Raw genomic sequence first — 26,081 nt, 5'->3', positions numbered from 1 at the left:
AAATCTCCCACACAGGGGTAAGAAAAACAACCAGGCAGTAGACAGTCAAAGAGGCTCTACCAACTGAGATGTAGGTGACTGTAGGAGGGTTGTCGCCAGCACACCTCCCATTAGGTTCTACCAAAGAAAAATTCATCATTAAGGAGTTAAGCATTCAACCTCAAGAGTCAGATTCCATCAAATGTTCATTCCGTTCACGGATGCCACAAAATGCTTCTAAAAGCGCCCTTCCCTCATCTAACTCCCATAATAATAACTAGCATTACAATCACTTAAAATCAAATTCCCAGCACACTATTAGGGGAGAAAAATATCAGTGGCATTCTCCTTTGAATACAGATAAACATTGATGATAATAACTTTATCAGTGCAGCCACCGTTGGGCAATGGTGAGTGCCATCACCCGATCATTGATATAGGTAGCAATATTTGAGCACCTACGGAGGGATTTACGCAGTAATGTAGCACTACCATTCCTTGGGTGCCCTGACCCTTGCTGAATTGTTGCAAAAGAGAACCCACAATATTGATTGATTTTTTTGCAGGCAAACATCCTCTTTTAGCCAGGTCTCTTGTAGGCACATTACATCATATGAGCCCAGCCAATTCTCCCACCCCAGATTGTATAACTTGTTTCTCACACCAGCCATATCCCAACTTAATAATCCCAGGCACTTCCTTTGTGCACTCATGAGCCCAATACTTAGTGGCACTGCTTAGGGGGATCATAAAGGAGTCTTGAGGGTACATGCACAACACAAGGGTACACTCTCTCAGTCGCATACTTAGACATGCCATAGAGGGTGTGTTTTCTAGCACAACCGCATAAATCCATTAATGGTCGATAGAAGTGGCCCATTGGGGTAACCGAGGTCTTTGATAGCTGCTCATCACAATCAAAGTCAGACTCACAAATCCTGTCCGTTAGCTAACACCAGGAGTCATGTAAATGACATGTGTTGAACCTAACATCACGATAGACCTCAATACCTCTCAGCACCAAACCGTCCCTACAGTTCATGGTCCATGAGAGAAATTGCTGATATGTTAGTCAACAATGCAAACAATCAGTCCGGTAGAATGTGCACATTCGAGAACAGTTGAAAGGAAATATCAGTAACTTACAATAATTCTGACAAAGCCTTACCCAAGGTTCTTTTTTTAAATTCATTTTTCTTCCCATGAGTAAGGCCTTTAAAACAACAGAATAAATTGTGTTCCCTCCAGCCCACTAATGGATCTGGGCACAGCTCTGGACCCGCTATGGCAACACCAACAGGTGCTTGTGGTGCTACTAAACCAGCCCCGGCACAACTATCATTTTTGATAGGCGAACTTGACTGATTGCGCTGCTTACATACAGATTTTATTGAGGAGGTATAAACCTGTGAAGTCCGAGTCTCATCTACGGCCCCGGTAGTGGGGTGTATGAGCTTGCAAACTTCACCCTTAGGGCAGACTGCAGCAGATTCTTTGGACTTCGTACACTGAATTGTATTGCCCTCCAGGGATACAGAGTTACCAGATAACACAGTCTATATGGTCTGTATAGAAACGATGGCAGAAATTACAGCTGGCTTCTTATTATAGGTTACTTTGCCTGCCCTCTTGGACAGATAAAGTACAATATTCAAGCATTTTACAAAATGTTCCATTTCTCGAAGTCTCAAGTCCTGCATTAAAACAACAAATTTTAACTCAAATGTGGATCTCAGATAATATAGATACTTTGCTATGTATGGTAGGCTATCAACATCACCAAAAGAGTTGTTACTATTCTTGATTTGACCCATCGAAGAGGGACACTGACAGGCATCCACAAATATGCATCACATGACCAGGTAGTAAGGAGGCCAGTGCTGCACGTAGGTCATCGCCATGTTGATGAGCTGAACAGTTTACTAAATTCAAGTTCAGGATCAGATCAGTACCAGCCATTTACTGCCTGCCAATGTTCGACCCGTCAGCGTCCTCTGTGATGATACCAATAAAGGCAGGGCTAGAAGCATAAGATATCACCGGTAATGAGCCACCACTTACTCTATAGGTGCGGCCCGGCCCTGTTGTGGCTTGGAAACATTACAATGATTTGCTACAGTCCAAGCCAGAAGGAAAACAACAAAAAAGAGGAAAAAACATTGTGATTTATTGTTGAAATTAAAATGAAACGTGTTGCAATGTGTATTTTATCTAGTAATTTGAGCATTGACTGTGTGTTGTGTGTTTGCATTAGGGCAGACCGGTTGATGGAATGAATGTGACAGAGGTATTCTTGTTTTCCCTCCTGTGTTGCTTTGTTTTTTTTTTCTTTTGGGTCACATTTAGGAGTCTTCTTATATATAATTGGTTGTTTTTGATTAATTGAAAATGTTGGGTTTCATAATTGAATATCAATATAAATATTTTGATATTTTTATAAATAATTTCCTCTGGAATTTCATTTCAGCATGTTGACAAAACAGGTTTAGATTCTCCACTCCAGAGAGTAGAGATCTACTGCTTTTTCAGAAAAGCAAGTTGTCCTCACAACCAGAACTGTGGTTGGTAACCCCTATATAGATCTCTGATGTAGCAACCACAGTACCAGATGCGTGAGCCCTTTCTCTGCCAGCACTTCATCTTGAGTTGTCAGATGGAGACAATTCTCCTCATAGATCAATGGAATGCTCCTGTATCTCAGGAAGTGATCTATCAGAAGGGGGAGAAGGAGCAATACGTTTGCAGATCCAATATCATGATCTCCAACTGATGAAGGCAAAATTGATGAGAGGCAGCAACAGGTGAACACCCCAAAGAATCTTTGCATCTACTACACCTGCTTGCTTGGATGCTGCAAATAAATCCCTCTATGTTGGGGGCCCCAAATGGCTCCTTCGGGGGTAATAGAGCAGTGCCCGCAATGCTATTGTCAACAACGGTGATGTGCTTGTTGGACACTACAGGACCGACCGAATGATCAGATGGGTCTGCTAAAATCTCCTTACGGCTATACAGAGCCCATTTAATCGCTGACTGGATGCTTTTGACAGTGGATATCACGGCTCTTCTCATTCTTCCAATGTTATGGGAGGTTTCTTTAGGCCTAGGTGTTATCCCCATAATGAACAATATTAAGCTGAGAAAATAGCAGGGCAGAGACAGCAGCACCCTGCAAACACAAAGAATTGTTATGTGGGGGAAGGTGGGGCGGGGGACGGGTGGATGTCAGTAACACCAGCAAAGCATGCATCCCCTCCCAGAAGAAACTTGCAGCAACTGCCTTAGCCACAGGGCTACTGGCGTACCCTTTTCAGGGGTGGTGGGAGGTGTGGGGGGGTTCTGAGGCAGCAGCAAACAAGAAAAGCACCAGCCTTACTTGGGACACTACACTGAATACTTCTACCTCCTTTTGCTGGCTTTAGGCCAAAGCCTCAACACCCACTATAGCACAGCACGGGAGCATAGCTCAGCAGCGACGTGCTTGCCTTGGAAGCAAGATGACATGGAGAAACACAGGTTCGATCCCCGGGTCCGCGCTTAGAAACCTCTGGGTATTAAGCGTGTTATAAATAACCTATCATACTCATAAAACTCACTGTAAACTAAATAAATTAGCAAACTGATCCTCCCATCCTAAACAGTCATGGCAGAGCACAGGAACGTCGCCACGCTCCTCGAGTACCAAGCTACGGATCAGTGTGAAAAGACCTGGAGGAAGGCACCATGAAATGTGGCGCATAAGAGTGTCAAGCCGCACTGCAGTAACGCCTCAGACCAAGTAGCCACTTCCGACACCCGTCAAACAGCACATAGGTTAAGAACATTACAGCTGCGTCAAGTAAGGAAATCGTTCCTGTGTCTGCATTAGGAAGACTAATCCCTCTCCTTTTCCGTTAAGCCTGTCTTTTCTGGGCACTCTTGCGGTCTTGAAGCCCAACTGGCTTTAGACTTCCTCCTTAGCCTTTTGGTCATTTTGAGGATCTTCACTTGTGTCAGGGCCAGATGGAAATAAGATTCCCTTACTAAGAGAGGGTTTCCCCAACCGGTACAGCTCTAGTGGTAATGAAGGGAGCAGGGGTGATGTTTGGAGACTCTCTGCTAAGTCCCATCTTAGACCCTCCTGGTGTGAATCGGGGGATTTAATACAATGCGTCTGGTGGTACAACGAGGCTGGGGTATACTCGGAAGAGGTTCTTCTGGACCTCTCAGGGTTTGAATAATGATTTTAGAGAGTGCACAGGCACCTCAGTCCGACGGCCTGTGAATGTTTCACCTGTGTGCACCACTAGGTGCTTCCCTGGTGTAAGGTCTGGACCTGTCAGCACAATCACTGGTTTGGGGGTATGGTAGAGGGCTCCATTAGCCTGACCGGGCCTGGAACATACAGGAAACAAATCCCCTGATGTGGGTGCCTGTAAAAATAAAAATGTATCCAACTTCTTCATAACGGTTCGGTCACTCATGTGGTAGAATACCTTTCTCACCTCAAAAGGCAATGGCAGTCTGTTTCAGAGATTAGCATTTGTGAGTGCCTAGAACCTGTGGCACATACTGTCTATCACACCATGGGGATGATTTATGGCATGAGCAAAGAGGCTGGAACTGGGGAGAAGGCCTGGGGATCTGTAATGTTGAAATTACGAGCAGGCTGGGGGTATCCTCTGACCCACAGAGTGAGTTACTTCGCACTTCCCGATCTCATACATGGTACTTTCTCACACCATGCAGTTGATACTTTTTGAGCGGATACACCCCAGGGCGATAGTGTTTAAAACGGTGGTGGCAATACTGCATTAGTGAATTCCAAAACCATCAATGCTGATTTCACTTTGATAGAAGTCTTCCCTGTTGAGGCTCTCAACGCTAAGGGTATTGTAAAAGACTATTTGCTTAGGCGCCAAAGATTTCCTTGTGAGATTCTATACCTTGTTTACAATGAAAAGTGAGAATGAAAGGTTGCAGTCGATGCAAAAGTGAGACCCCTCCCTCCCCAATCACCCCCTCCCCCCCAAGGATAAACAGATTTCTTTCAGGGGACCTTTCCATCAGGGTTGTGTCTATGTTCAGTCGGGGTGTTGTGGAATTCAAGAGGTGAATCGCATGAATGCAGGAGTGACTATTTGCCTAAGTAGCAACATGACACAATACCATCTTCAGTTGAATCCATGCTCATCACCTTCTCCTGGAGTGATGAAGTCTGCATGACGACCTCCAAGCTAGGTGGTCCTGTTTCTGGGTTTGCTAAAAACAGATATGCCCAAGTAGCACTTTGTGGAAAATAGAGGCATCCTAACAATTTGTGCCGCGCCAGAAATAAATACGGTTTCAGAAACGTGGAGTATGCTAGGCTGAACTATTCAGAACAAGGTTGAGTTAACGATACAGGGCATGGGCTGAAGTTCAAAAACACTAAAAGATCCGTTTATATTTAGAGGTCTGAAAATACTTGAAAGGTGATTTACAGTGCAAAGAGAGTTTAGACTGTTTTCGTTTGGTACTTATTCTTTTTTTCTGAATGTTGGTTCGTTCTAGATTAATCATTATGCATAACGTGTTTGCATATGGTGCCTTATAAGAAATCAATAAGCACACACGCATGCATCTGGTACAAAACCTACTCTTCCACCATGGACATTGGTCAGACTCAATCTCCCACATCTAGTGGAGGTGTTAGAAGGGGCTCCACTATAAAACGCTGGATTATGTATGTGGCATATGCTGTGGTCTTCTGAACGAAATGTGATTGCAGACTGATCTTTCCTGAAGGGCATCAGAAGTTTCAAATGGATAGACTGTTCACAAATCACGATTATTGCGGTCAGGAGTCCTCACTGCAATGAAACCTCAACCAGCTTAGACATGTTGTTCCCCTGCTTTTTGTTCATGTACAGTGAGGTTGGAGTTAAATTAAAATGCTGGTACAGCAGTCACTGCTGCTTTATCAGTATCATGGGTGCATGGTACTATCTGCCAGTACAACAAAAGTCTACCAAATGCATTGTTCTCTTTAGTGTCCCTGCTGCGACCCCCTCACATCCAACCCTCTTCAACTGCTATTAAAGAATTTAAATTGAATTGCCATGTAAAGCCAATCAGAGTGTTAAGAGGAGCTACTTCTTGTGTTTAGATGCCCGCGCCTCATGACCTTTTAGGCTAGGATACTGATGATACTGTATTTTATTTTTAAGCCAGATGACTAGCCAGTTTTCTTTCTTTTGAAGAGTCATGATTTTTTGCTCATATGCTTTGACTTTATCAAAACAATGACAAGTGATCAACCACCTCCCCGAGACAAAGAATGTAGAACTTAAGTATCCGTTTCCTGTAAAGTGTCTCACTTGTGCAGTAGTGGAATAAGATACCCAAAGTGCTAGAAAGTGCAACAGATCTCCTCTTAAGATTTCTGAACTATCCTTAGCGGCACGTTGTGGTACAGCAAATACTGCAGTAAAACTAGCACAAAAAAAGATAACACAGTCAACATTCCTACAGCATATCATGCCAGCCTTCATATTGGCACAAAACCCATTATGCTCAAATGTTTGTAAATTGCGAGACCCTAACCAAGACCATCCCTTGCTTTACAGTTTACATGTGATACTGCACCACAGGTGCCACTGTTAGGATATGCCAGTGTTTCAGTAAATCTTTCATTCATGTTTATGAGGCCTGCTCCATTTAATGGACTATGGTATTCTTTAAAATATAAATATATCCCCCCTACGTTGTCCATCTAAAATCGGTCCTACTTTCCCTACAAGAAAATCCTCCTCTTGTGTATTTAGGTTTTTTTGTTGTTGCCCAACTTCTTTTAATCAATTTAGCCTCCATTGGGATATTTTTGTCAGACTGGTGTGGGGCTTCTGTTTTTCAGTTCACTGTTTATAACAGCACATAGTTGTGTTCTCTCTTTCACATGTCTGTTTAACTGATCTTTAGGTCAGTGTTCATTTGAGACTAAATTGGTTTTCCATGTTACATTTCCACATATCACGAAGTATTTTTCATTTGTAATGATTTTGTTCCACTCGCAATTCTACGCATTTTAGGTTTACTTATTACCCCTTATTCACACTGTCATAGGCTAGTACTAAGACATTATTGTCTTTTAGAGTCTCCCCATTGCTTCCCATAAGCCTCCTCTATTATTATTCATTTCTCTTCTTTTGTCGACATCTGTGGTGGGTGACCCTATGGTGTCCTGGATGTGCTACGTCGTACTTATGTGTGCTAAAGTTTAGGCGTAACCTTTACATGCATTCTACTCACTGCTTAAAATGGAAATCACAATAAAATTCAGAATTCTTTCAATGTCAGTGGCAGGTGCCTGTGGCACAGATGAAGGTGGCAAAGGGAATTTCATGTCAATTTGCAAGGGAACCTGCACATCTGCCACTCCGCCTGCTTTGGTATGTGTCAGCCTTTAGAAAAGGCAAATGGCATCTTAACTGGATTCCATATAACCCATACAAATAATATTTAATTCAATGTTAGGCCTGTTAGCAATGGGGCCTGCCCACTGCAGGGTGTGGTCATATTCGTTTTTAGGTTTTCAAAGAAATACAAGTTTAGCACAAACATAAATAGTTGTATGTTTTTGTTTCGATTTTATCTACAACTCAAACAAAATCTCGCCTGCAATTTTACATAGACAAAAAGGCACAATTCGCACTCAAATAAAATATGGCATCCGTAGAAAGTGGCAGAAAATCTCCATATTTACCGTACTGAGCGATCGTCGCTGCCCGTCACAGCCAGTGGTTTCTTGGGGTGTGCGGCCAGTGCCCAGAGCTCCCCTTCGCAGTGGCCCTGCATTATCAGCATTGGCTTGTCTCTTTCCCTGACCATCACCTCGAAGATTTCACTGTCTTGGGTGCCACATAAGATGCGGTCTGCCTTCCAGCACACGCTCCGGATAGACAAACCTGTGAAGGGAGTACAATAAGAGGTCAGCAGCAGAGCTACAGAAGAGGCATTTTTGTTTGGAATGTTGGGTTTTTCGTAAATAGCAAAACATGCTCCGTATTCGCCCAAAATATTTCCCTACCTCGCATTTCACAGCTCCTTATTGCTAAATCATACCTACAGCATCCATTTTTATTTTATATCACACTTGCTAAAAGAAAAACGATTTTTATTTCTTCTTACAGTTTGAGATGACGTCAAAAATGGCACATACCACTAAAAAAAGGAGGCAACCTGCGCTTTTTACTCATCTGGGACATTTTGGATCGGATTGCCAGGATGGAGAGGGAAATCGCTCCCTGCAGGGCATCCACATACATTTGGGGCTCAAGGCATTCTGACCCTCAGTATAGATTTGGGGGTATCCTGCCGGTAAATCCTGTGGGGTACCACCAAAAAAAGTAATACCCTTACCGGCGCCTCATCTGCCGGAATTACTGGCAGATTACAGGTGCCGGAAAGGGTATATTAATCCCCATTCCATGGGAGGACTGCCGGTATTAACGGCACTAGTAATACCGGCGTTTTTTTGACGGCGGCGCAACATATTATTCAGCCATGGAGGATGCAGTTTTTACTAATAAATACAAGGCATTCTGGTAATTGGTGCTATTGTGGTACAAATTGACTGCCTATTGTGTACTAATGAGACATCAGGCATCGATTCAAAGTTTGTAAAGTCACATCTGAATAAAAATGGAAGACTTTCAGGTAAAATATTAACCAAATTACCCACAGATGACAGCCATGGGATCAAAAGACGACTACAAGTCGAGGTGCATGATTCAATGGTATTAATTTTACACAACAGAAAATAAGTGATTATTGATACAAAATCTACAACCATGATTCCAAGGCCTTTCCTTGCTAGTGTATACATCCGCACACGGGTGAAAAAAAGGTACTCATCTTTGAGGTTTTTTTCCGTGCCCGGAATTCTCTTTGGCTCCATGTAGAGTCTGTCTTGAACTCGGAGAAGGTGGGGGTGTGGGGTGCAATTTGTCAGAATGTTGTTAATCCTTGACTCGTACCAGTGCCCCAGACCATTCACATGTCGGTGAGGCATCTGCCTCTTATGTTCGCGTTGGACCCCTGGAGTTCTTACATTTAACGCCTTCTAAATGCTGTCAGGCCCTCTGGTCACTCTGGTCTGTAAGCCTTCAAACCCTTCTCCACTTAGCCCTCTCTTATGGGCCCCTTCTCTTAACTTACCGACTCATCTCTCCCCTCCTTGTCTTCTCCACTCCTGTCCTCTCCATTCCAATACACTATGCTATTTTCCCCCCACTTCTCTTTCACATCAACTCACACTCTCTTTCTCTCTCGTTCTTTCTCCACCATTTCCTACTGGTCTTAACACTTTGCCCTCCTGCTCCTTGCGGCTCCTTTTATGCACCTCCTCTTTCCCTCAACTCTTCCTGCTCCTTAATATGTTGTTTCAGCTTGTTTGTCTCTGAGTGTATGTTTATCCTTTCTTGCTCTACTCCTTACAACCTATTCTCAGCACCTCCACCCCATCTTAACTTTCTCTCCCCCCTGAATACTCCCCCCCCCCCCACCCCCACCCCCCTCCTTTTGCAACAGGTTCCCCTCTTCATACTGAACACTCATTTTAATCTCCACCATCTCCGGTCTCAACGCTCTCCACTTCTTGTCCTCAATACTCTGTCTGCACCTTTCCGCCTCGCTGCTTCTCCATGTATTAGCATTCACCTGCAATTCCATACTTCGGACTCTCGCACTCCTCACTTTTTGCCCCCTTTGATCCTCAACTTGACAACCTGTGGACCGTTAAATTGTTCCAAGGGTTTCAGGTGGTTGAATTGTGTGAGCAAGCATTGTGATTGGAGCTTACACAAGGTTAATACATATTACTTGTGAGCAAGTGATTTGCGAGTGGGGCCTAGCACAGCCCAGTTCACAGAGTTTAGTTCAATGTAATGCACCATTTTGGATTTACACGGTACAATGGGGTGTTCGCCAGCAGTCAGCACTGCCAGATCCTATATTTTCTCTAAGTTTGATAAACATCTATTTGACCTACCTACACACTGCTTTACAAGCTCCGACAGGCAGGCCTCTTGATTGAGAATGTGAGCTGTAGTTACTAAACTGATTTTTTTCACAAACCAATCCTTTGCACTCTCAGACGGGGCTCTACAGACAGTCACTTTCGCAGGCACATGGCTTGCAGATGTTCTGGTAATAACTTCCCTTAGATGTCTCAATGAATAATTCTTCATAGCTTCATTCCTTGTTCGGCCAACTGTTTTCCTATGCCGAATGAAAAAAAGCAGTAAACGTGGTCAATTTTTCTTTTATAAAATCTCTCACATTCACGAGAAGATTCCTCCGATTCCTCTTGTACATTTCTGTGCTGTTGAGTAAAAAGTACAGAAATGTGAGATTCTTTCCATGCCTTGGACATTGAGAAAATCATATCACAATGTCGAAAACTAAACCTACATTTTTTGCTGATCTATGCCCTGCTTCAAACTTCACGAAATGTTTTAATTTCTTAGCTGCATTTGTCCTTCTACTTGTAAATCTTCCACTTAGTAATGGATGCATTTCGAAATCTCAGAAGACACGTTATTTTTTTAATCCTTTTTGTTAAAGTCGTCTAATTTAGCTCTTTACTGTTTAATTTTTCATATATGACTTCTTTACCTTTTTTGGCCAAATTAATTGCTGGACTGAGGACCAGAATCTTCTGGCCACTTTTCACTCTGGCTTTCGACAGGGCTGCAGCACGGAGATCACTATTATGCATGTACTGAATGGTGGGGGCGCTCGATTGCTGGAGCTTTCAAAAGCATTCAATATGATCGATGTTGAGGATACCCCTTTATCTGGTTCCATCAGATGGGCATTCAAGGGTGGGATCTTTTTGTGGTTTTGTTTTTTTGTATCTTCGTGGGCAACCAGTGGTGTTTAGTCATGGTGGGATGGACCCAATCACAGTGCCATTGGGGGTAGCCCAGGGGTCTATTTTGTCGCCCATGTTATTTCATCTTTACATGGAGCTGCTACAGGATCTGGTTGATGGGTTTGTGTCCCCATTCACAGGTATGCTGATGATACTCAGCTTCATATTAAGATCTCATCCAACAGCGAGATTCATCGTCTCCATGACTTCTTGCGAATATCTGTTTTCTCATACACATCCTCTGGCTTCCATTTCATCTTGGTTTTCTGATGATTCTACACCAGGCCTTCTGAGTTTGTTTCTTCTGATAATTCTTTGAGCTCTATGTTGCATTCAGGGCTTTCTTTAATTCCTCATGTTAATACTTTGGTTAAGATATCAAATTATCATTGTGAAACCTTTTTTGTCCACTTCTCATTTTCATCTGTTAGTTCAGTCTTTAGTTTAGTCTCATATTGATTTTGGGAATCACCTTTGGTGGGGCTCCCACAGACGACTCTCGCCCCTTTGAGGGCAGTCTTTAATGATGCTTCTTGGTTGGTCTCAATTGCCAGAAAGTTTGATAGACCTTCTCCAATTTTTTTTAAAAAAGTAATCCATAGCTTCCTTTAGACGCCAGATTGTCATTCAAGCTGGCTTGTCATTCTCAAGGTAGTTGTTAGGAACCCCAACTGCAGCCCGCCTCTATGGGCGAGGAACCCATTCCACACAAGGCCGACTCACCGCTTGCCATGGAGATCGGGGGCAGGTGAGGCGCTTGTCTCGCTTAGAGCCTCTGGATCCGAGACCAACGAACATCCGGGTCTGGCGTTGTGCATATCGATGCAGATGGGTCCCTTCTTCTAATCCGTGGCAATCCCAGACACCAGAGAGGGAACAAGCAGATCCTATATAAACGCAGCACCACAATAGTCGTGCCCCGTTCTTGTAACAGTAATTATGACCTGGATTCAGTTCCCCTGGTCAAACGAACCCTTTGAGGAGAAGGACCATGCTCCTTCATAGATTATGAGTCTTCTTAGAGACTCCTTAGGCTCATTTTTCTTCAGGATGGTTTAATCTGGTTAAAAGACATATCTTGTCTTACTGGTGGATATTGAACTAGTAACCTGTTTATCAGACCCCAGGTTCAAGGCTGGACACTCTGCTGAACAAACGGGTAAGCCCTTACCTCAGTGCTACTGATCCGCTTTAAATAGATTTGCTTGTCTTACAAGTTGAAAACCACCGCTGTAACCAATTTCTTAAGCTCAAGTGCCTAGATACCTCCGGGTTATGTGCGCAATATAAATGCTCAAATAAATAAATACATTACATTTGTTTTTCTCTCCCTCCCTGCAGCGCCTGCATCTCTGTGCTCATCATTTTGGGAAGGGTGTGTGTGTCAAGTAGCACTCCTGCCTTTAGGGAACTGCTCTGCTACGTTGTTAGATCCCACAGCCTTTTCCTTCAGGGTTGGAGGGCACTTATATCCGTGTCCGAGGAATCTCCGTCCGGTCGTGAAGAGGTCCCTGAGAATGACAGATTGCGAGAACCTAATACCTCCTGAGCCACAGAAGTTTTAATTAAAGACCTAACCACCAGGGTACAAAAGCTCAAAGTAGAAGTGGCCACCTCTTTTCTCCTATTCAATCTGTAGAGGACCACCTTGACTTGGGCCACTCCATATATAGACGGAAATAGCCCTTTACTGCAAGATAATGCTGCCTTTTTAGAAGCCTTCCATACTATGTTTGAACAGCAATATGTAGGTCAATCTATACATAATGAACTGCTAGAAATACAACAAGGGAGTAGAGACCTCTTGGCTTATATTACCCACTTCAGGGGGTTCGTAACTCAAACCAATTAGCCAGATGAAGCTCAATTAAACATCTTCTATAAAGGATTGAAGGATGAATTAAAGGATGCCCTAAGCCAAGTGGTTGCTCCACCTGAGACACTCCCAGAATAAATAGCCCTCGTGATTAGGTTGGATCAAAGAGCAAATCAACTGAGGGGTGTACGACCGACAGGATTTCCGTAGCCCCACCCTCCCCATTGGGAAAGAAGCACCCCCATCCTTTGGACCAGAATCTATGTACTAGAGGGACAGTTTCCCAAGGAGAAAGGGAACATCAACAACGTTTACACCTCTGTTTTTATAGTGGAGACCCTGAGCATTGCGCGAGTGTCTGTCCTAAATGATCGCTTGATTCTCTGAGAAACGCCAGAGCTCGCCTTCACTAGGGAATCAGGTGGTGAGCAGAAATCCTCAGGATACCCTTCAGAATGTGTGCTCTATTATGCCTACCTAATCCACTCTCTTCTTTATCATAGGGGACCTTTCTTTGAAACATCAGAAGTGGGAGTCCTGGCTCTCACTGATAGAGGAGCGACAGCGAATTTCATAGACATTTCCTTTGTCCATAGACAGGACATTCCCATGAGACCAAAACTCAAATCTGAACTAATTCTGTCAGTAGATGGGTCTCCCCATTTCAGGCCCTCTTTCCATCCACACTGAAGCGATGTCCATGGCTTGTGCCCAATATCATCATGAAGTCTTGTGCTTTGACGCCATTGCAGTCCCCCCATTTTCAAGTTATGCTGGGTACACCTGATGAAAATACCACAAACATTCCATAGATTGGAAAAAACAGACTTGCATTCCAAGGATCAAAATGTCTTCCTGAAGGCATCCTACTTAAACCTCTCACCACGACTCCACCAGAACATACAGTTAAGCTAACACCTTGCCAGGATAACTAAATGCATTGATGATCCAAGCTACTCTTACTTCCGAAATATCTTGGATATCTCAATGACTTTGAGCCCAAGGAGGCATGCAAGTTAACTCCTCATAGGGATTATGACTGCCATATCGAATGGACAAACGTATGCTCTATCAGAAAAAGAAAACGTTATCCTAAAAAAGTATATCGAAGACGATCTCAAAAAAGGATTCATTAAGCATTCTACTTCCCTGGCAGAGGCTCTGATCATCTTCATACCTAAGAAGGTAGAAACCGAACTTCGCCCTTGTGAGTACTACCGCCAGTTGAATGTAATCACCATCCAGAATCACTATCCACTGCCACTCATCCAGTCAGGAATAGTTACATTTATACCAAGCTCAACCTCAAAGGGGTTTACAACTTAGAATGGCCATGGGAGAGGAATGGAAAACAGCTTTTAGAACCCTGTATGGTCACTATGAATACCGAGTAATGCCTTTTGGGTTATGTAATGCCCCTGCTATTTTGCAATACTTCCTAAACAACATCCTTCAGATGTACTCAACCTATTCATTGTAATATAATTGGATGATATATTGATTTTATGCAAATCCTACCAAGAACAAGTACGCCATGTCAAGAATGATAAAGTGCTTGTAATTGCGGTAAAGCAGGCGTTGATGGTGTGGAAGACCAGGAAAAAACAGAGTAGTGAATTGGATTAATGATGTATTAATATTATCGGACTTTGAGCGGGTGATGTTTGAGAGACAGGGCAAAGATGGTAAGTATCTGGCCCTATGGGCGCCATTTAATGAATTGTATGGTGGATGAGTATCTGAGGATTAGTTAATTTTGTAGGTCTCGACGAGTTGGTAATGTGCATGAGCGTTGATCTTGGATTGCACACCCCGTTGTTTTGTTTAGTCTGTGGCCTGTCTTAGTGTCTTTGTGTTGTTCTGCGTTGTGGTTTTATATGCAAGGAGATTATGATTAGGTATTTATGCATAGAGGGAGTAGGAGTAGTTTTAGTTATCTAAGATGTTATAGTGATTCTTCAAGCTTTTAATTACTTTTAATTTATTTGCATATGTAATGCAGAGTGGTGTCTCATGTATTCTGTTGAACTTTTGGTAATGTATTTAGTTATTTGAAATTCTTGAAAATAAATATAGAATTTCTTTTTTTTTTATAACAAAAAATGTCCTAGAACGCCTTTGAGCATATCGGTTGTATTTTTAAAATGTTGATGTTAGTTCAATTTGACGATTTTATCACTGTATTTTGAATGTATTATTGGCAAATGACAACAATGTAAAATAATGGCCAGATGAAGATATCAGTTGTATGCAAAACCCCCGAAATGTGATATTTTCGGCATCTAATGAGGCTGCCACCACCCTGGCATGAAGGTTTATTTGTGAGATAATACATAAATCGCCTCGGGTTTAGTGCAGTGGATCAGGTTGGAATGAATCCAGACTGACCCAGGTGAACAAAAACTGACAAATATGGTAGGAGTCCGGTTGCCAGTATCTTGGCAAAGATTTATGCGTCTACATTTATCAAGGACTGTGGCAGATAGAAGGATATTTCGTCTGACGGTTTGTTGGGTTTTAATAATACAGTGATAATTGCCTTTCAGGGATGATGGAAGATCCCCAACTTCTAACAATTCCTCCCAAAGATGAAGCAAGTTTGGCGCCAAAGTGTTTTTGAATTCTTTATAGAATTAAACTCCCAAGCCATCTGATCCTAGTGCCTTACTGAAGGCCAGCACCATTATGGCGACAACCACATCTTCCACAGTCACTTGTGAATCAAGCATTAGTTGCGCCTCCTCTGAGCTGCGGGTGGTCAATGTTGTTCAAATATGCAAGCATGTGCCCGAATAAGCATACAATGTTATGCAATGATTTTTAAATTCAAAGTTTATGTCTTCAGTGGTGAGAATATTCCCAGCAGACCCAATTACTCCAATTATTGCATGTGAATTACTCTCTGCCCTGACTGTCCGTGCTAGGGACATCCCAGGTCAATCTGCCTCCCATATCTACAGGCGGGAACCGGCTACGATATTAAGTAAACCTCTCTCTGCAAGTTCCTGAAACTTTAGCAGGTTATCAGTGACCAGTCCCAATAACGCCCTATTCTTGGTCACCCCGTATTCATTTTAAAGCCGCCGTACCCGATTCTCGACATCCCACAACTTTGATCCAAGGGTCTTGAGTGTTCCCACTGACCATTAAAACAGTTCCCCCGTACAAATACTTTAAATGCTTCCCAGGCCAGGGAGTGCAAAGACACATAGCCCAAACGTTTAGTAAAGAATGTGTATTTTGTCCTGTAATGAGGACGTCAGGCTAGCGTCCAGCAGCATTGAAGTAGACATCCTCCAAAGGTGACAGGGTGTGGGCGGCATATCTAGCTTGATAGTTGCACCGGGGAATGGTCAGTAACCGTGAGCAAGAGGATTTTACTATTCTGCTCATTGGGCATCAGGCTAGTTAAGATAAGCCAAAAATCTATTCTGGACATGGCATCATGGACCGTGGAGCGAAAAAAGTATACTCCCTATTCATGGTGGAAATCCCTTCCAAGCATCAATCAACTGAAAGTAAGTTGCTACTTGAAATAACATTTGAGCCGCTGCAGAATGGTCCTTTCCGGTAGCCAGAATAGTGTTAAAGTCCCCAGCCCAAAAAATTGGGATATCTTCGGCTCTCGCCAGGATGCCAGCCAGTTGACAAAGTCTGGGTTGTCCACATTCAGCTCGTACGTATTGACCAGACCAGCGATTTTACAAGCCATAGCGCCCCACACAATGACATAACGTCTCAATGGGTCGATACAGGTTCTCGTAGCCTGGAATGTAACTGAGGAATGAACCAGGGTCATCGCCCCCTTGACTGCGTTGATTAATCATTGTAATATCTCTGCCTGCCGCATCGCCTGGCAAAGGACTCATGCCTTTGCCTAGCGTATGCGTTTCCTGGAGCATCAGAACCTTGAGGGCATGCCTGTCTAGGTATGCCAGTTTCTTGCTGGCTTTAACTGGGTTATGCAACCCTCACACATTCCAGGTGAGAAATGAAATTGTCCCTCCCACATCCGCAGTATTAGCCATTACCACCAATCATCGACATAATTGACCAATGTTGCACTACCTCATCTTGAATACCTGAAAACAGTGAGTCTGTCAGAACTTTTAAACTTGCCCAAAACATATCCCCCTCGCTCCCCCACCATCCCTCCCAACTTGATAGTGTATACCCCAAACATATTCATGTGAATGTTTATGATATGCTATTTATAACACGCTTAATACCCCGAGGTTTCTAAGCGCAGACCCGGGGTTCGAACCTGTGTTGCTCTGTGTCTTCTTGCTTGCCAAGGCAAGCACGTTGCCCCTGAGCTATCCTCCCGAGACTAAGGTTTAAGGAGTGCAGTGCGAACAACAACTTTACATTCAATTCATGTCATTGCCCCGGCATTGTTTAAACAGTTATGCAGTGAGCCCCCATTTACAAGATTGTAAGTTATGCCCCTTAATCAGGGCCATTGTAGTCACTCCTCCCTCCTCCATCCCCTCCCAAATCCGAGGGGCTGCGGTCGAGCCCTCCGTTGTTTGGATCTCCTCCTGTCAGAAGCTGGTTTGGGGCCTCAATATACACCCTAGCGTCTCCAAGAGTATCAAAAAACGAGCAAGGCCTCCATGTTGAAACCTAAACCTGGATGGAATAAAAGTGCTTAAGGAATTGGAGTCTCCCAAAGCAGATGCTTGACAGGGTCATAGGATCTTTTTGCTGCCTGAACGGTACTTGAGAAATCTGGATATATGAAGACTTTACTGGACTCAAAACTCAAAGCTCCACGCTCCCATGCCAATTTTAGGATTCAAGCTCTATCTCTGTAATTTAGTAGCCTCGCAAAAATCGTGTGCGGTAGTGCAACAGGCTTCGGGGGCGGGACAAGCGCGCAATGAGCTCATTCTACTAAGAATTGCGCCGAGAATTGAACTTCACCCAGCAGGGTTTTCAAGAGAGCCTCAACGAAGGGCTCCATGGACCCCTTGACAGCATTCTCCTCCTTCTGAGGGGTCAGTAATGGCAATTGACTTCAGGTGTGAGCCATTAATCTCAATTGCCCGACTCCTGCAATGCCCGACTACTACATCTACATGCTTCTTCAGTCCACTTTTTTGTCTCAGTCCCTCTAGGATTCTGGGACATATAGTTTGTTTCTTTAGAATTATGTTTTTTTACTTCTTATTTTTAAGGGTAGATTTGAATTTATTTAGTTTAAGGGGTTGTGGGTTTTAACTTGTTTAGAGGATGGTTTAGAGAAGACATTTCCACAATACATTGTAGTGAACTCTTGGAATTATGGATGCCATTTAATTTTAGATACCAAAAAGGAGTCTTCCTTTTGGTATAGTACACTTTGTTACAATCTTAGTGTTCATCACCTTAGGTTTAATAGGAGGCTGAGAGACATTAAAATGACAATAAGCCACAACCACTTTTGGCAGAGTGTCAAGAGTCTCCCTATCAGAGGAAAAATACTGCGTCTCATCCCATGGAACATCCTCATTTCACTGCGTCCAGTATCCAACCAGATGATCCACTCGCAGTACACCACTCCCAGGGTTGGGATCAGGAAGCGTCTGCCTTCCCCTGGCCACCTGGGAGGAGACTTTAGGTAGGTTGCCGGCAAGGGATCCGCAGGATTCTGCACATTTTTTTGAATTCTTTATTTTTATTGATATAGCCGATTACAATCAACTTTTCAATATAATATAAGCATATTAAAAGAGAAAGAAAAAAAATGAAGGTAAAATAGCAATCAACATTTTCATCAAATCAAGGAGTGAAGTTGATATAATGATTTAGCTGATTCTCAGTCCTTAGTTAAGTCCATGTAATTTCAAAAATTTATTATGGCATAACCCAGCTTTCTGTTGTCCACTTCTATCAATCTTCGCCATAAGTCTTCCTTATTAAACATAAGCATGTCTTCAAATAAACCTTTGAAACAATGTGCCCTGATTCCAGATAGCGATTTACACTCCGTCATTAAATGTTTCATTGATTCATTAGGAGATTTATAATATCAACATACATTCTTTTTATGTTGAATGATCTTGGTCTTGCTTTTAATTCATTGGTGTTACAAAGGTTCAGTCTGAATCTCATGATACTCGTTCTATAAGTTAGGCTGGGAGATTTTATCAGATATAAAGAAATATGGTCAACTTCCATTGTATCACAAAAATTGGAATCAAAATCTTTGTATCCAATACATTGATCACCAGTTTTTATCCAATCAGTTCGCCAAATTTTTAGCTTTGCTTTTTCTGGATTTACTATTAAGAGTTCTACTGTGACGTCAGTTTCTTTTAAAATAAATTCCACCTCCATGATGTAATGAATTTATGAGATGAAGTAGTTAAGTAACTAGCTAAGTACGACAGTATGTTATTTGCATCTTTAGCAGTGATACATTTGCTATATAACGCACATTTTCTCCACTTACACATCACAGATAATGACAAAAGTCCCATTTCATGTCACAATATTGGCATAGGTTTAGAATTTGGGAGATTTAGAACTGCTCTCCAGTATTTGGCTTCAGGTTTTTGCCAATAAAAATCGGATTTAAGTGGTTTTGTTTCAGCACCATAAAGAATTACAGGAATAACTTTTTGTTTGTAAAATGTTAGTACTGGAATAAGCGAAAATGTACCATATTTTGCATTTATGGTTGATTGGGAAATGGCAGACGTGATTTTACTCTTAATTGTCACTCGGTATGGTTCATCTTTATGATGATTATGGATGTTCAATCCCAGATAACTATATACATTGGTTATTGGAAGTACCTGTTGAAGCAAATGCCAAGTTCCCAACTTTTGTCGTTTTTCTGGTTGACCATATTGCACTATTTCTGACTTTTTGAGGTTTATAGTCAGACAATTCTATGTCAAGACCGGAGGCTCACATTATTCTTCTCTTTCTTTTAATTAATTATATAAAGAAAGCTCAGCAGCAAGGTATTTTTGCACTTGCATCTAACAAAACTCATGTTGAAAGTGCATTAAACAAAATACATAACCAAAAAATATTAAAGTACATATATGGTTCATAACATTCACAGTACAAGGGAACAAAACTTCAAATCCCATGGTGATCCGAAGGTCATCAGTGTCCAATGTCACGTGATACTGCTCCTCCAATAAGTGTATAGGTGTTCCCATAAACAGTCCTGAACAAGAAACAACTTCCTCTTTCTTTGCTGCTAACAGCAAGAGATAAGTCATTTCTTGTTCAGAACTGTTTATCCTTCATAATATTTACCTGTTCTTGATTAACATTGATTTCTCTCACCGTATTGCATATATATATATATATATATATATTGCTATATTGATTATACGGCATTTATTTTGTGTCTATGCATTGTACACCGACGCCAGCTGCTTCTCGCTGACGTCGGTGTGGATGCAGATGCGACGAACGTTTCGTTCGGAACAGATATAAATCTGTCCCTTGTCAGCGTGACTGTGTGCAGAACGCTGCGGTGCCGCGTTACATTTAGTCTGCCTCCCCGGCCCGGAATTCTACACGCGGGCTCTGGGGAGGACCTCTCAGCTGGGCGCGACGCGCCAGTGAGGCACCAGGGGGAGCTCTCGCTCTCCCTGGTCCCTTTCTCGAGCTCCAGCGCTCGTACGAGCATTTCCGTCAGAGCGTGCAACGGTTAATGCGAGTACGAGCGCCGGAGCAAGTTCTTTCTGTCACACTTCGTCAAGAAGCATCAAAAAATAAAATTAAAAAAAGGATAAAAAAGGACCGCTAGCAGCACCAACAGAACGGAGCTTGGTCTGCTCAGCATCCATTGGCAGACAGTGAGTGGAGATAATACTCCTACAGCTTCACGGACATTATTAATTATTTACATGGATCTGGCACAATAAACCTCTGGGCCAGTGAGAGAAGGTGGTCAGCCCAGAAGAACAAAATAAATAAAGAAAGGGGGTAAGGTGATTTATCATAGCAGCACAATACAGTCCTCAATCAGACCAGGAATGGTCAGAGGGAGAGGAGGACAGTTGTTACATTGATGAAGTGGCTATGGAAAGGAGCCTACAAAAGGTCCTAGGATCCGCTGTTGAAAACCGCGTACAGAAAGCTGTAACAGGTATGCTTCTACCCATACAGCAGCGCTTGGAAGAAATGGAAGAGCGCATGCGAGGTGCTTCTCCAAAGGGAGGTAAAAAGACACAAAAGAGAAAACACCTTACCCAAGGGGGAAGTTGTCCGGCTCGTAAGAGCAAAAGCTCTGTGGCCCCCCCCCGAGCCAGTTGATACCTGCCACTGCTGCATTATCGGACGCCTTCTCCAGGCTGAAACATGACTTCATGACATGGAGGTAACCCCTTCCTTTGAAAGACCCTCTAACCCCGAGGAAGGAAACAGGGGTGTTGGACCCTCAAGCCCGGAGGGAGACAAACAGGGCGCAGAAGATGAAGCAAACTCGGGATTATATGATGGAGTCATCACACACTTCTTCAGAAGAGAATACCGAGATTTGGGATTCAAAACCCTCGACCTCGGGGAGTGTGGCAGCCCCCATCCCCAAGGCAAACACCAGGGAACAACGTCCTACTGAGGGAATGTTCGACCCTGAGGATTTAATACATCCTAGGTCCACCCACTGGCAGCCATCAGTCAGGACAACGGAATACATGTTTAGCAGGCTACATAAGCCTCTAGAGAAAGAAACCAGAGCAAGACTCAGAGCTGAATGTCCACGCCCTGACATACTGCATAAGATAGCGATGACACCAGAATTAGATTCCAAGATGATCACCTTCATGGCAAAGCATGTGAAAGACCCTAAAAAGGGCATAGACAGAGCCTGGAAGTCATGCCAGGATAAACTATTAGACGTTGCGGGTCCCCTCGCAAAGATTTTAGATCTGGCAGAAGGAGCCTCCACCTCCTCAACTCCCATTGATCGTCATCCTCTCCGGGTGGGCTCAGAGAGCTATTTGCTTGCTGGGAAATGCGAACTGCGCCATTTCCACCGAGCGCAGAAAAGGCATACTGTTCAAGATTGACGCGAAACTGACGGAATTGGCGAACACAGAGTGCGGCGCCGCCGTGCAAGGGCTACTCTTTGGTGATCTTTTATGAAGGAGATGACCAGATTCATAGGCACTTTTACCGCTCTGGATAAGGCTCAGGCCTCTATTAAGAAGGTTTTCGCGTCTAAGGTTTACACCAGGGCCAGTCGAGGTTGCTCTTCCGGCCGTTATGCCTTTGACAGAAGAACTCAGTACCAACATCAGAACACCTGGCAAGACCGAGCCGACACCTTCTTTCCCTCCAGAGGACGTAGCAGAGGCCGCTACTGGAGGAGAGGACCTAGGAACGGAACTCAACAACCCCCAGGTCAGTCTAGCGATTGCAATGCCAGCGCCACGCACGCCAATTGAGGGGAGGCTAACATTCTTTTCAGATGCCTGGGACACTTTGTCAGGAGACGCATGGGTCAGGGATACAGCGCGCGGACTGCTGCTAGAGTTCTTCGCACAGCCTTTTCAGTTCAGTCCCCCTGTCTCAATAATTATGTCAGAACTAGATCAGAGAGTGTTAGACAGCGAAATTCAGAGTCTATATTTCAGAAAAGGGTGATTCGGCCCTGCACGACCACAGGCGGGTTTTTCAGTCCAATTTTCCAATTTTCCTAGTGCGCAGGAAGGAGAGGGTAAGGCCTGTAATAAATCTGGAGGCACTCAACAAATTCATAGTATATCGACATTTGAAGATGGAAGGCATCCACATGCTCAGAGACCTTCTCAGACCGAGCGATTGGCTCGTGCGTCTAGATCTCAAAGACGCTTACCTCGCGGTGGCCATCTAATCGGAGAACAAATGATCTAAGATTCTCTTGGGATCAAAAAGATTGGGAATTTACGAGTCTACCTTTCGGTCTCTCTTCATCTCCCTGGGCATTTACCAAACTATTGAGACCCGTAGTGGCGCACAAGAGAGCAAGGCGTCCGCCTGATAATTTATCTGGACGACATTATTCTCATGGCTCAATCTCGAGAGCTACTGCAGGAACAAACCAAACTAACCATAAACTTGCTCCACAGTCTCGGCTTCCTCCTCAACTGGGAGAAGTCGGTTCTTTGTCCCCCCAAGAATATGGAGTTTCTCGGGTTCATTGTAGACACCGAGAATTTGCAGCTTTGTCTTCCAGCTGCCAAGAAACATTCGACCAAAAGGGAAATTCGCAGACTCCTACAGAGGGATTTAATCTCTCTACGGGAGCTAGCAAGAGTAAAGGCCTCCTGTCCTCGTCCATTCAAGCAATTTTTCCCCGGCCCCCTACATTATCGGGAATTGCAAAGACTAAAAGGCCAACACCTGAGACGCAGTCTCTCTCTCTCAAAGACCGACACTATCGCCTCAAGCAAGGACAGAGCTAAATTAGTGGCTTTCGCACATGGAGGCCTGGAACGGCAGAGCCATTTTCGGTTCTGCTCCGGATATCATCATCGAGTCGGATGCCAGCCGTTCCGGATGGGGAGCAAGATGTGGCGCAGCAGCCACTGGAGGGACTTGGTCTCCACAGGAGCTGGATATGCACATCAATTGTCTAGAGCTCCTCCCGGGATCCTTCGCAATACGCTCCTTCGCCAAAGACAAAAGTGAGCTGTTGCATTTTACTAAAGATGGACAATGTATCTGCCGTGAGATACATAAACCATCTGGGTAGTACCAGGTCTCCTCCACTAGCAGACCTCAAAGACTTTTGGCATTTCTGCTTGGATCACCAGATCTCAGTGATAGCAGAATATCTGCCGGGTCTCAAGAACATAATAGCGGATTGGCACTCCCGCCATTACGCCGACTCCAGCGACTGGAGTCTCGACAAGAATGTATTTCTCCGCTTACAGCAACACTGGGGCCCATTATCCATAGACCTCTTCGTGTCTCGGCTCAACGCACAACCACCGGTGTTTTACAGTTGGAGACCCGATCCAGCAGCATCAGCAACTGATGCATTCCTACAGCCTTGGAAGCAAGGGGTACTCTATGCGTTTCCCCAATTCTCAATGATAGCGAGGACCCTGGCGAAGGTCCGTCAGGACAGAGCAGAACTCGTCCTCATAGCCCCAGTATGGCCTTCTCAGATCTGCTATCCAGTTATTCAGGAACTTTCCACGGATTCTCCAATCCTTCTACCCTGTTATCAGGATCTCCTGTTAGATTTGTGGGGACAAGCTCACCCCCTGCTAGTTTCCGGGTCTCTGACTCTGGAGGCTTGGAGGAGTTCAGGGCAAGATGGAGAACTCCAGGCATGTCCAGCAAAGCAATTCATCTCATTGAAGAGAGTTGGGCCCCTGCCACACGTAAACAGTATTCCAATTCCTGGAATACATGGAGGTTGTGGTGCCAGGACCGAGGCGTGCATCCAGTTTCAGCGCCGTTAGAAGAAATCCTAAATTTTTTAGCCTCCTTAGTAGAGAGAGGCCTAGCTTACAGGACAGTAAACACATATCAATCGGCGATTTCTGCAGGGCACAATTTCATACAGGGGGCTCCAGCAGTTTGTAGATTACTGAAGGGTATTCGTCTTACAGTACCACCTTTGTCACCCCTTTACAATAAAATTTGGGGCGTTAATAAAGTGCTCAATCTTTTCCTCTCTTGGCCAGCTAACGAAGAGCTATCGCGCACGGCACTCTCCGGCAAGCTTACGACATTGCTTTGTCCGATTTCTTGCAGGACAGTATCGGATATCAGAGCTCTAGATCTAGAGGGTAGGTCCTTTTCTCCGGACGGTATCGTCTTTCACATACGAAGGAGAACTAAATGTGATTCAAGAGTGATCTCTTACCCGGCTTTTAGGGAACAGCCCAAGCTTTGCGTGGTTCAGTGTTTAAAAGCTTATGAGGAAGTAACAGCTCCGCTCAGACTCTCTTCAAACGGGCAACTCCTCATAGCTATTCGCAAGCCTCAAAGCGGTTTCGGCCCCTACTCTGATTGATATTTATTTACTTTGGCTCGCTGGGTACATTGGACACTAGCTCAAGCGGGGATAGATGCACTCCAGTTCGGAGCCCATTCAGTCAGAGGAGCCATGGCCTTAAAAGCCTTTCAGGTTGGCGTCCGTCTCCAGGACATCATGAAAATGGCTGATTGGGCAGGCAAATCGATATTTAAAGAATTCTACTTGAAACCAGTAGAGCAGCCTGCTTCGATAGTGGTAAGTAAGCTTTGAACAAGCATAATGTGAGCCTGCGGTCTTGACATAGAATAAAGATTTTCCATAATAACTTACTAGAAATTCTTGATTCTATTAAAGACACGGAGGCGAGCATTATCCCACCGTTCGAAGAAAAGCATGTTGTGTACTGCTTAAAAGTGATGCTAGTATTGTTACAAACTGTCAGTTTAACTTCTTATATTGTGTAACAATATTAAGATGCTTTTCTCTCCCACCCCTGCAAGGGAACTAGGGTTGTTATACGCAAAAGCTAACACATTTGAATTTTTTCTTGGCAGCTTCTACAGACAAGTCCACCTGACTTACGCGTTAACGGATCCTTATCTGGTTGAGCGTGCTTTAAAGTTTATCATCAAAGACAGCAAGTTTGCAGCCTCGAAAGAGGAAGTTGTTTCTTGTTCAGGACTGTTTATGGGAACACATACACTTATTGGAGGAGCAGTATCACGTGACATTGGACACTGATGACCTTCGGAGCATCATGGGATTTGACATTTTTTGCCTTGTACTGTGGATTTTATGAACCATATATGTACTTTAATGTTTTTTGGTTATGTATTTTGTTTAATGCACTTTCAACATGAGTTTTGTTAGATGTAAGTGCAAAAATACCTTGCTGCTGAGCTTTCTTTATATAATTAATTAAAAGAAAGAGAAACATAATGCTCGCCTCCGTGTCTTTAATAGAATCAAGAATTTCTAGTAAGTTATTATGGAAAATCTTTATTCTTCTGGGTATATTCTCCTAATGCATTTAATAGCAATTGTATGCCTTGGGGGGGTTTTGATATTAAAACCAGGTCGTCGGCATATAACAGCCATTTGATATGCATTTTTCCTAGTTTTGGAGAGTCCGAAGTTACATTTTTAAAGTTTTTACCTATATCGAAGATATAGTAATTAAATCATGCAGAGGCAAAGGTACATCCCTGTTTTAGCCCTTTAGCAGCAGGGATGGGGTTGGTAAGCATACCATCAGTGGTTAACCGAACTTGAACAGTAGAACCCATGTGAAGTTGGTAAAGGTAATTTATTAGAAATTCCGGACATTGAAAATTAATTTTTTGATGAGCATTTCACTAGGTATCGAGTCAGATGTCATTTTGAAGTCAATATACGTAGTATAGTGCATTTGATTGTTTTCCTCGGCGTTTGCCTTCAATGATTATTAGATTGATGTTAGTTCCAAT

The 26,081-nt window shown here is 43.5% G+C and overlaps 1 protein-coding gene across 3 annotated transcripts in view; it reads right to left on the bottom strand.

The window, feature by feature from the left end:
* Nucleotides 1-26,081, bottom strand: part of EML6 (EMAP like 6) — a 3,038,586-nt gene that overhangs the window by 2,444,723 nt on the left and 567,782 nt on the right. For all 3 annotated transcript variants that reach the window (XM_069608236.1, XM_069608238.1, XM_069608237.1), the window contains exon 7: nucleotides 7,703-7,904. In XM_069608236.1, coding sequence (XP_069464337.1) covers nucleotides 7,703-7,904 — 202 coding nt within the window. The remainder of the gene's footprint in view (nucleotides 1-7,702; nucleotides 7,905-26,081) is intronic.

Source organism: Ambystoma mexicanum, chromosome 4q (assembly GCF_040938575.1).
Source record: "Ambystoma mexicanum isolate Mex_15411 chromosome 4q, UKY_AmexF1_1, whole genome shotgun sequence".
Taxonomy (NCBI): Eukaryota; Metazoa; Chordata; class Amphibia; order Caudata; family Ambystomatidae; genus Ambystoma; species Ambystoma mexicanum.
This window is presented reverse-complemented; position numbering and strand designations above follow the sequence as displayed.